The sequence below is a fragment of the Neomonachus schauinslandi genome, chromosome 16 (assembly GCF_002201575.2).
Source record: "Neomonachus schauinslandi chromosome 16, ASM220157v2, whole genome shotgun sequence".
Classification (NCBI taxonomy): domain Eukaryota; kingdom Metazoa; phylum Chordata; class Mammalia; order Carnivora; family Phocidae; genus Neomonachus; species Neomonachus schauinslandi.
The window spans coordinates 45909051-45921611 of record NC_058418.1 but is presented as its reverse complement, the minus strand read 5'-3'; the positions used below and the strand labels follow the sequence as shown (position 1 = coordinate 45921611).

At 40.3% G+C, this 12561-nt stretch overlaps 1 protein-coding gene and 1 pseudogene across 1 annotated transcript; one reads left to right on the top strand and one right to left on the bottom strand.

Annotated features, from left to right (window-relative positions):
* Positions 1 to 224: 224 nt before the first annotated feature.
* CMTR2 (cap methyltransferase 2) lies at positions 225 to 6174 on the bottom strand. Its single transcript, XM_021703100.1, has 2 exons — positions 6160 to 6174; positions 225 to 2692 (listed from the first exon to the last, which is right to left on the bottom strand). The coding sequence occupies exon 2, from the start codon at positions 2671 to 2673 to the stop codon at positions 379 to 381; it is 2295 nt and encodes a 764-aa protein (XP_021558775.1). The 5' UTR covers positions 2674 to 2692; positions 6160 to 6174; the 3' UTR covers positions 225 to 378.
* On the top strand, positions 5341 to 9961 carry LOC110594022 (annotated as a pseudogene).
* Positions 9962 to 12561: the final 2600 nt, after the last annotated feature.

The following is a 12561-nucleotide window of genomic DNA, read 5'->3' as shown; positions in this document are numbered from 1 at the left end:
TAGCCACTGAGGAAACTAGTTGGGAAAAAAATCTAATCTGAAGGAAGGCACATGGATGCAAATCTTAAAAGAGAAAAATAAGACCAAGGAAACTGCTTAAATAAGAATGTGTGTGTCCATCCCAACGTATAATGCACATCTCATATTTGAGGTTGAATATGATCACTGCATAGATTGCACCACATGGAAAACTCTATGCCTACGGGCATATATATGAGATCAGAACTAACTGGTGGTTTTCCCGAAATAATGAGACTTTCAATGATGCAAAAGTTGGGCTTTCCCCCAAGTGAAAGGTTTTAAATAGCAAAGGACTGAAATAACAATGGAAACTGTAAGAAGCCATAAAGTTAAATCTCAGAAAGGGCAAGTTCAACATCATAGCTGAAGGCTGCTGATGATTTCTTCTCTCTCTCCTTGAATAATTACATGCAAATGCCTTTTAGCAATGGCAGCATTCAAATCCCACAAAAAATCAAGTAGTGCCCCCTTCAGGAGCACCTCCATTGGCACAAACTGTAAAACCTGCTGGGGTGCGTTGGATTTAAGCAAAGAGCTCAACAATTCATTCACATTCTGCAGATACTGGAAAATCGGATTTGGAAGATCCTGATAACCAACACACAGCAGGACTGCACAGGTCTTCAGGGGCTCAGAAGAAGTGGGACAAGAAAATGTGATGAATCTAAAACAGCTGTGGAGTACAAAGATCAAACCAGCCATAAATCTTGTAAAACAAGAAAGCACAGGCAAAATCATAACGTCTCCTGTATGAAGCTGCTGCAATGAATGTAGAAGGCAGTCCAGAAACAGTTGCTGGTAAATCGGGTCTCCATCATGAAGCAACGAACAGCTGAAAGTCATGAGTTCAGTTGATTCCAGGACTTCCAGTGGTATATGCGTTTTGATATCACGGAGGGTTGGAAAGCCCACAAGCAGACACTTTATTTGGTTGCTGGGTTCTACCACCTGTTCATCCTGAAGGCACCTGGTAAGGCTAAACAACTCAGAAAATATCAGTTCTTCAGTAAAAATGTGACAAGAACAGTAATACTGCTGTTTGGGCCAGAACTTGGAATCCAAATTCAAGGCTCCTCCTAATGACTTTTCAATTGCTTCATTAAGAGTCTTTAAAATTTCACCATCACAGAAAGGAGAACACTTTACCTCTGGCAGTTTTTTTCCCTCTAAAATATGCCATAAGTGACACTCAAGATTGGAAGCTGTCCCTTCTAAGAGAGAACTTTGCCCAGAATGATACACAGCATGTTCTTCCACCCAACTATTAAAGTATCCTTTGGCCACCTTATCTTTCCATGAAAGGGTTTCCAGCATTTTCCTTTCATTATAGGTTTTAAAATATCTGTTCCTCTGCCCAAACCATTTTGTATTTGTACTACAACCAATATTAGATTTTTTCACTAGCCAATGATTTCTGGAAAGAGGCTTCAACTGAAACTTTTGCATGAAATATTGAACAGCACAGTCCCTTAAATTATTCAGCTTTGTTTGTTCCTCTTTTCCCATGCACTGAAACAGACGAATGTTCTCAGAAATAGTCTCTAGCTGGTATTTATGAAAGAACATACAACATTCTTCATGCCTTTTAAGAAAAGATTTGGGAATCACATGATGGGGAAAGAGAGCTTTCTGGGTCATTTCTGTCCCAAAATTCAGCACCATCTTAGATAACAGAGGATGGACTGCCTCTCTTCCCTTATAGTGGAGACAAACCACATAGACTTCTGAGTTCCCTGCCTTACTAGTAGCAGGTTTAAAAACATGGACTTGGTCAAAGGAACAGTTTAGCAGGTACATCAAGTTTATGGAACAATGTTCAAACAAAGTAAACATCTTCAGAACAAAAGAGCCACCATTTCCAAGAGTCATCAGAGCAGTGACAACTTCACAGTAATGCAAAGAAGACACTAAAGCTTCTTGTTCACCTGGGTTTCCTTGGCAATCAAAACTCCCATCTGCAGTGATCAAGTGAATGGTAGCCATGTTACTTACAAAATTCTGAAGTCCAGTCAGGTATTTCAAGGTCATGATATCACCAGTATTATCTGGACCAAAGTACCACCAATGCAAGGTATTTGCAATAAGTCGGTCATCCATAATCATCATAAGATTGTCATTTGCTTCGTGGTATGGATTCAAAGTATTAGCTACCCAACTCCAATCACAGGGGAATCTATGGGATTTTAAGTAGTGATTAAGACTAGCTATAAAAGCTCCAGGAGCTTCACAAAGGTGTAGAGAATTCAGTTTTCCATTCTGAAAAGCCTCCTGTGGAATAAGTGGAAAGCTGCACAAAATTTCATGAAACTTACACCATGCTTGAGTACAAAGTTCAGCATTCACAGATTTTTTCACATGAGAAATTATTTTTCCAGCTTTATTAGTGAAAGCAGTGTGTTCATGCCACTCATCCAATTTCTTATCACTCAGTAGGTTTTTTACTTCATTTAGGGAGTTCTTCAAATCAAGCAATGCATTAAATTCCGTGTGGTCACAAGTGAAAATCTCACTGGGATCTGGTAACTGCCACTCATTATTAAGTGGCTTGCCATAAGAAAAGTTCTTGGCAAAGAGTTCAAAAATGTCAGCAAGAACATCTGGGCTGAATGTCTCAGGACTTGAACCCAGTGGTGGCTTCCTGCACTTACTCATTTTCAAATTAAATTAAAATCTAGAAAAAGAAAACACATAATTAAATGAATCAAATTTATTAGTGAAATCTCATCCACAGCAAATCAAATCATACTCATGACAAACCACATAAAATGGGAAGGTTAATGTCAGCACATTCTGTTACATAATGAGGCAATATGGAAGAAAGAAAGAGTAAAGGCTTTTACATCCAACAGACCTGAGCTCAAATCCACAGCTAAAAAGTGGCCTTGGGCAAATTACATCTTTGAGCCTGTTTCTTATTTAAAAGTAAGGGTATCATTTTTTTTAGACAAGGATAAAACATGCTAGCATATAAAAAGCATATACCAGGGCGCCTGGGTGGCTCAGTTGGTTAAGCGACTGCCTTCGGCTCAGGTCATGATCCTGGAGTCCCGGGATCGAGTCCCGCATCGGGCTCTCTGCTCGGCAGGGAGTCTGCTTCTCCCTCTGACCCTCCTCCCTCTCATGCTCTCTGTATCTCATTCTCTCTGTCTCAAATAAATAAATAAAATCTTAAAAAAAAAAAATCATATACCAATGAATATTCATCAGTGATGGCAGCTCATATTACCATGGTAATCCATCCAGCTCCTCCCCAAAATTTTCCTCTACCCATGGCTGAGACACCACCCACATGGCCCCAAACACACTCTCAGACTAAGATTCATCCCTTGACCTTTGATCAAGCTTCAACAAGTGACTTTTAGCTTTTTTTAGTTCCCTCCAAATCTCATCTCCTTCCAGAAGATTCTACACCTGAACCCAGTACTGGTATTGCTACCAGGCCTCTCTGCCACCACACACTTATCCACCTACCAGGACTGCCAAATACGTCCTCCATCCAGATCTCACACTCTTGCTAAGACATGCACTTTGGCGGTACCAAATCACCTTTACAGGCCACCAACTAACACTCATCACCATACTGCTTGTTAACTGTGGCGTACCTGGCTGGTTAGCCTCTACTCAGCTTAATGGTGAAACTAAACTATAGTTCAACCTGGCATGTCTCTAAACTAGATTCCTGTCTCATCTACTCAGACAGCTCCATGCCTCCACTACAAAATATTATATCTTCTTGCCACTAAAACGTAACACACTTTGATAGAGGATCTTTAAATTGAAGAAAGAGCCTCACTGAAAATACAAATTATAAACAGTCACCCTACATTCTGTGTTCTAACACCGCCTAAGAAACCAAAAACATCTGTCTACTGGAGAGGGAAAGAAATAAAGGGGAAAGAAGCATGGCTTAATGGCCCAGTGTTGGCCTAAGTTGTACATTCCAGCAGACAGAGCTCTAAGTATGACAATAGTACTTGTTGGCTCAATGTTAATTAATAGGTGCTTTAGTTCATAAGTTCTGCATTTGCTTAGCATATTCAATGCATTCTACACCAGTTTTTCAAAAAGAATCTAAGTCTGTCAAACACAAACTGACAACAAAACCACCATCCCACAAAAAGCCAATGTTTGATGATTAAAATGGGAAAAAAAGGTGAGCTAGTGCCACAATAAAAACAGTAATATCCAAAAGACTGTAATCTATTAGCATTTCTTTTGTACTGTTTTGGCACACTTTTTTCATTCTCTTATATTTTGTTTAAATTATTTACAACCCTATAGACTCCACTAGTTTGTAAGCTTTTTGAAGTAACAAGTATCTTCTTAGTCATTTGTTTGCCACAGTATATTTACAATACACGTATAGTTAATAGTCACACTTGCCCATCAATACCTTTTTCTTATCTTAGATCTTTTTTTTTACTGTTAGAAGCTATATTCAGACAGACTTCTGAAAGAAGGCAAAAATGAGGCATTGTCACATTCATTAAAATACTAAAGGCAAATGAAAGTTTATTACAAGTTATTCTGTCTTAATTCCCACTGTGCTCACTGGAAACTGCAACCATGTTTAGATCACAACTATATTCTATTCTGGAAAAAGTCTGATTTTAGTCTAATTTCACATACTAATTAATGGCTGTAGGTAAGCTCTGAAATCTTACCTAAGCTAATAGATAATTACCTTCACATGAGAAAAACTAAAGTGATTCAAACACTCCACTGTTCTTCCTGACTACACCTGCGGTACACAAATCAAGATTATATCTGATACATTTATATAAAAATTATATATATATATATGTGTGTGTGTGTATATATATATATATGGAAGAACGCTCAGGTCTATAATCCAACCTTTGTTTCCTCCTATCAAATTCCCAGAATCCACCCACCTCCCAGCTACCAGTTCCCTGACTGTAGACACTGTCAATTTTCTGCGGGATTACTGCCATAGCCTTCTAACTGGTCTCTTCTATCTTTGCGTCCTTTGGATCCCCATTTCACTCAAAGTAAATGCCACAGTCGTTACAGGAGCCTACAATGACCTTGAAGATTTCTGCCCTCAAGCCCCAACCCATCTCTAATCTGTCTATTATTCCCCTTATTCATTCTGCTCCAGCCACACAAGCTTTATTGCTGTTCACTTAAACACCAGGTACACTGCAACCTGCAAGTCTTGATCAATCCCTCTGCATGGAACCCTCTTCCTTCAGATTACCTGCATACTAACTCCCTCACCTCCTTCAAATATTACTCACGTGTAATTTCTCTATGAAATCTAACCTGACATCCTAATTGCATCTTGCACTACCACCAATGGTAAAGGTATGGACCTAGCTGTACTACTGTTCTCCATGATTCTCTTTTCCTTCTAACATATAATTTGCTTATTATGTTTATTATTGTCCTCCCAAATTAGAATCTAAGCTCCACAAGGCAAGGATCTTTGTTTTGTTGACTCATTTATCACCCCGAGGTTACAACAATGCTTAGTACACAGTGAACACTCAAGTATTTATTGAATAAATGAATGCATATCATACTTAACACAAAGGCACTCCTGAGTAGGTTCTGAATAGGAGTCATAATAATGCACTTCAATTTCACTCCAGCCCTTCAATGCATGACCAAAAATTAAAAAACAAAACACGTGGTTTACAAGATAGAAGAAAAGTTTCCAGTATGTTCCTCCGTCCCTTTCATTAAGCACTCCATAGAGCTTTGTGGCATCATAATTCTGCTAGGAGGGTCAGTATTACCATTCTTATTTTGCAGATTCGAGAAGAAAAGTCATGTAGTCCCCTGTTCGAAGCCACAAAGGAAATACCTGCAAAATTCGTGAGCCTGACACAAAACCCACAAGATCTCACCTCTCCAACTAATGCTTACAAAGGAGTTTTAGAAATGTTTCTGGCAACTCCTCCCAGCAACGGTGAAAGTAATAGCTAGAGTGTATCCAGCGCTGTACTTTGGGCCAGGGGCACCCAAGATCTCGTTTCACCTGATGGAAGTGAGTCCCAAGCTCTATTCGAGCGGCCCGATTCCTCCTGACCTGGAGGCACCTCCGTCCCAGCCCCTGCCTCACCCTCTGGAAAGTCGAAGGAGGACCCGGCCTCGGAACCCGGGTCTGATTACCTTCGCTCACGCCCACCTCGTCCCCCCGAGTCTAGAAAGGCAGCGCTTCACTCGCTCTCCTCACTCGAAGGAACCATCCTCCGCTTCCGCTCCCGGGGCTGCTTCCCGGAACGGTCGCTCCTAAAGGTCTGCGGCGCCGCCCGCCGCAGCGGATGTAGGTGGCGCGCCGAAAGGCCGGGAAAGAGGCCCTGGCCCGCCCTCGCAACACCAGAAGGGGTAACCCACCTCTAGGCCGCGCCGCCGCCGAACGTCGGCAGAGAGCGGCCCGAGGGCCATGAGAGACACATTGCGCACGCGCCTCGAGGCCGGGCTGGCGTCACGGTCAACGTTACGCACGCCTGCGACTCGCAGCGCCGAAGCCCTCGTTCCCTAGGTTTCGTTTCTCCGCCGGGTACTGAAGCTGGGAAGCGCCAGCCTCCGGGCCCACGGCTTCTATGGCAACGGAAGGTGCTCGCGGAGGCGGAGCATCCTTTGGCCCCGCCCCCCTCGGCGGAGAGGGCGGTGGGGTGGGGTGGGGCGGGGCAAACCTTTCTGGCACACGCTGGCTGCGCCCACCCGGCCTTTGGGCGGGGAAGGCTTTCTAAGGTTGCTAGGCAGAAGTTGGTGTGTAACACAAGTTGAGTTAAAACTGGTGCTCGAAACACAGTATGAGGTTAAAAGCCAAGCTAGGCAAACTGCGAGATAACAGTTATTATAACATATATGTTTATAAACCAGTAAGAAAAAGACAATCTCAAACGAAAATTGGGCGGAAATTTGAACAGGCCATCCAAAACAAGTAAAACAGCCAATAAGGATATACAAAAAAATTTTAACCTATTGTTAAAAAAAAAAGTTGGAAGTGAAAACAATAAATTTCCTTTTCACCCAATTTAGCAAAGATTTAAAAGATCAATAATGGTCACTGTTGGTGAGAATATGGAGAAACAGGTTTATATACTGTGGGTGGGCATAAAAATTGGTATAATCCTTACAGGAGGCAAACTTTAAAATGGCCTTGCACCTTAGCCGGGCGATTTCCGCGCCTAGTAATTTATCCTTAGGAAACAAACAGGCACTCACTTTGGACTAAATGTTCGTTTCAGCACCTTAATAGCAACAATAACAAAAACTGGAAACTCTAAATGTCTACTTTAGGGAATTAATTAAATTCTTCATGATATATCCATATAATGGGATACTGTTCAGCCAATAATAGGTTATATGTGTCAACAGTATTGCATAAAAATGGGAAAATATAGAGCTGTGTGTAGAGTTTGAACCATTTATGTAAATTATATATGTGTATATAAAATATATTATTTTACAAGTCCTCCAGGATGTGCATCAATTGAGGGGAAACAATTGTCTTTTCAAAAAATGGTGCTAGGCCATTTGGATATTCATATGGAGAAAATTTTATTCGGACTCTTACCTCCATCATAAAAATACGTTTCAGGGGCGCCTGAGTGGCTCAGCCATTAAGCGTCTGCCTTCGGCTCAGGTCATGATCCCAGGGTCCTGGGATCGAGCCCACATCAGGCTCCCTGCTCCGTGGGAAGCCTGCTTCTCCCTCTTCCACTCCCCCTGCTTGTGTTCCCTCTCTTGCTGTGCCTCTCTCTGTCAAATAAATAAATTTTTAAAAAAAAACATTTCATTTGGGTCACCAATCTATATATTAAAAGTCAAACAACTCTTTTAGCAGAAAACATCTTTGTGACCTTCAAGTAGGCAAAAAGTTTACAACAAAGCAGAAAAAGCACTAATCATAAAGGGAAAATATATAAATTGAACCATATTAAAATTAAGAATGTCTATTCACCATAAGACACCATTGAGAGTGAAAAGACAACCTATAGAATGGGAGAAAATATTTACAATAAATATGTATGACAAAGGACTTGTATCCAAAATATGTAACTCCTATAAATAAATAAGAAAAGATGCCCTAGTGGAAAAAATGGGCAAAAAAAAAGAACACTTCCAAAAGATGGTATCCAAAAGTCCAATAAACATGAAAAGATGCTCAACTTCATTAGTCTTTGGGGAAATGTAAACTAACCCCACAATGAGTTAGAATTATACATTACACTGGCTAAAACAAAAAAGACAAAATGTAAGTGTTGGAGAGCATGAGGAGCAACCAATGGAAAGCTGTTTGGAAGGAAAAGATCTCCCAAGATCTTCCAAATTCACAGGTTGGTTGCCATTTAAAAAAAAAAAAATTTAATTATATACAGTCAAATGCTGAAATCCTACATGTACTATTCAACCACTTTTGCCAAACACTTATTAAATACTCTAGAAAGTTCCCTTAAGCCCCTTCCCAATCAATCTCACTCCCAAGTTTTTTATATTGTCATAGCTTACTTAGTTTTGCCTATTTTAGAATTTTATATAAATTCGGTCATTACAGTTTGTCTGTTTGCAGCCCATTTCCACTCAGTAATCTTTTTTTTTTTATATTGTAGGGGAGAAAAAAAATATTTTCCTTCTACCCTTCTAAGTTCTCAGCTGGGGCTCTGTAACAAAAGATAGATTAACAAGAGAAAAGCATGTAAATTTGCTAACATGTTTTATGTGACATGGGAATGAAGTTCTGAAGAAACTGTGAAACCTGAGTGTTTTTGTACTAAGGTAAATGATGATTAGAAAGTTGTGGGAAAATGTGACAAATGGGTATGAGCTACAAGTAGTACACTGGGAGAAATTTAGCAAGGCACGTTTACCCAGATTGCTCTGAAGGTACTTCCATCTTCAGAAATAAGGATGTTCCTTTCCTCCAGTTATAGGGAGGACATATCTCACATGAGGATCTTGTGACCTGCTTCAGGGCAAGGTCAGAGGGTCCTTCCGGCACCTGCCATTTCTCAAATTCCTTTAGCTTAAAATATTTAATATGCCAGTCACCATATTTGGGGGCAGCATGTTCTAAACCCTGTCAATATTCACCCATGTTGTTTTATGTATTTGACATTCATTCTTTTTTATTGCTAATTAGCATGTCATTGTATGGAGAGACCATAATTTAGTTATCTATTCTTTTGTTGATGGACATCTGAGTTCTGTTTCCAGTTTGAGGCTATTGTGAATAAACCTGCTACGAACATTTTAGTACAAGACATAGCTGTAAGCATATGTTTTCTTTACTCTTGGGTAAATAGATCTATGTGTCACTTTGAAGAAACCTCCAAACAGTTTTCCCAGAGTGCTTGAACAATTTTTCATCCCTACCCACAATACCTAAGAATTCTTGTAGAATTCTTGTAGACTCCTCCCAGCCGCGGTCGACCCCACCTTGTTCTTGAATATTGCCAGGGATGGTGAGCCCTTGGGCCACATCTCCTTTGAGCTGTCTGCAGACAAAGTTCCACAGACAGCAGAAAACTTGCCTGCTCTGAGCCCTGGGGAGAAAGGATTTGGTTATAAAGTTTCCGGCTTTGACAGTATTATTCCAGGATTTATGTGCCAGGGTGGTGACTTCATGCACCATAATGGCCCTGGCAGCAAGTCCACCTAGGGGGAGAAATTTGATGAGAATTTCATTCTGCAGCATATGGGTCCTGGCATCTTGTCCTTGGCAAATGCTGGACCACACACAAATGGCTCCCAGTTTTTCATCTGCACTGACAAAACTGAGTGATTGGATGGCACGCATGTGGTCTCCGTCAAGGTGAGAGAGGGCAGGAATATTGTGGCAGCCATGGTGCATCTTGGATCCAGGAATGACAAGACCACCAAGAAGATCACCATCGCTGATGTGGACAAATCTAATAAATTTGACTTGTGTCATATCTTAAGCACCAGACTCTTCCTTCTGTAGCTTAGGGGAGGACCCCATCACTCCCATCTGCTGAAACTATCCTATAATCTTTATGTTCCCTGAGGCAGTTCTACGGGTTCCGTATTTTCCTATCCCCCTTCCAAGTCAAGTTAGATTGCAGAGTTAAGTTTATGATTATGAAATAAAAACTAAACAACAATGAAGAATTCTGGTTGCTTCATATCCTCACCAACTTTTGGTGTCGTGAATCTTTCATTTTAGCTCTCGGTGGGAGTTGGTTGCTTTTTACCTCCGATTCTTAGTAAATATTAAAAAAGAAAAGCTGTGGATATTGTTCTTTTATGGGACTAGATGCTAGATGAGGGCTATATGATCTCTTAAATACAATAACTATGTTCCCTGAGGTTTATAAATATTATCAGGAGTATTTCAAACAACAAAGCATATACTGAGCCAGTCTTTACTAAAATAGTCACAACATTAACATTTTTTGAGTATATAATATGTGCTGAGCACTGAAAACTGCCCTTTTTTTTTTATTCATTTAATCCTCTCAACAACTCCATGAAGTAGATACATGCATTGTCCCCCTTTTACAAACAAAGAAATCAAGGATCAAAGTGATTAAGCAATTTACTAAAGGTCATGGAGTCAGTAAGTAGCAGTCAGGGTTTGGACCTAGTTCTGCCTCACTCCAAGGCCAATCTGTTCTGCAGAGAAGTCCTAGAAACTGCCTCTAGTAATTTAAAAACAACTTTATAGTCCATATTCATGGCGAGAAATGCTTATATGAGGCAAGCAGTTTTATTAAAAATGATGAGTTTCATTTATTTTGTCCTAAGAGCAGGAGGGTTTGCAAAATTTTTGGAGAAGATGAAATGTCATCAATGAATGAAATTGGTATCTGAAACTTTAAAAAGTTCAAGGAAAATAACCAAGCCCTTAACTGATGTATTGGCAAATTTGGATAAAAATGCACAGTTAATGTGAATGCATTTGGTATCAAGTTTAAATATGTACTTTAAGAAATATACTAAGTATCTGAGTGGAAGCTAGCTACAATTACTCTTTTCCAATTCCTGAGTGTTCTTTATACTCAACTGGCATGATAATGAGAATATAAGTAGCAGACAAGAATTAAAACAACCAGCTCTCCAGTCTCTACTCTGATTATATTTCTCTGTCAAAGCAAACAGAAACAAAACTGCTTCTGTGGTCATTTATCACCAATCAACTTGCTGAGTCTCTACATCTTCAGACAGATTCTGTGGGGTGACAATGTATAAATTATGGTTCCAAAATCCCAGAGGGAGTTGTCTGGGATGATGGAAATGTTCTATAGCTTGATAGGGGATTTAAGTTAAGAATTAGTATGTGTATCTCTCGAAATTCATCAAATGGTATAATTAAGATTTGAGCATTTCACTCAACATACATGTTACTACCTTGAGAAAAAAAAAAAAAAGAGCCATAAACAAATATTCAAATATTGAACTCTAGTTACCCATATGCATGCTGAAGACTTTAGAGAGAAGCGTACTGATACCTGCATCTTACTTTGAAATGCACCACACATAAGATGGATTGACATATGGATAGAGGAGTGGATTAATGGTGAAGTGAGTGTAGTGTGATGTTCACAGTTATAGAACCTAGACGGTGGATTCTATGGCTGTGCACTATTTCTTTCCGCTTTTCTCTATTGAAATGTTTTCATAATAAAATAGTGGGGGAAATAAACAGATTCACATCATAAAAGGCAGGAATGGAATCTCTTCCTATTAAAAAAAAAAAGTACATACAGGGCGCCTGGGTGGCTCAGTCGTTAAGCATCTGCCTTTGGCTCAGGTCATGATCCCGGGGTCCTGGGATCAAGCCCCGCATCAGGCTCCCTGCTCCACGGGAAGCCTGCTTCCTCCTCTCCCACTCCCCCCTGCTTGTGTTCCCTCTCTTGCTGTGTCTCTCTCTGTCAAATAAATAAAATCTTAAAAAAAAAAAAATACATACATACATACAATGAGTATCAAGCATTTCCCATTCACACAGGAAACAGAGCCGCTGAATGAGCTTTAAGGGAACAGCATTGCATTTGGTGGCAACCTGGCCTGTGTTCTTTTTTTTTTTTTTAAGATTTTTATTTATTTATTTAACAGAGATAGAGAGCACAAGTAGGCAGAGCGGCAGACAGAGGTAGACGGAGAAGCAGGCTCTCCGCCAAGCAGGGGGCCCGATGCGGGGCTCGATCCCAGGACCCTGGGATCATGACCTGAGCAAAGGCAGTCGCCCAACCAACTGAGCCACCCAGGCGCCCCATGGCCTGTGTTCTTACGGCTCAGTCATTCGATCCATTTATTTGATTTGGTGAACACCATTCAGGCTTGGTTTTGACCATTACACAATCTTAAATTGTTCCCACTCTTTGTCACACAGTGGTCCACTCACTCTTCTTGCCACATGGGATGGACCATTGTTTAAAGGCATTAAGCCAAGGAAGGGAACACGGACACTGAAATTCTAGAAGTCAGCAAAGGTTATAAACTTGCTAATAATTGTTCCCATTTCCCTCATGATGATTTTCACTAGATCTTTAAATGGCATTCTGATCAAAATTCTTATGCAGCACCCTATGCTGTTAAAAT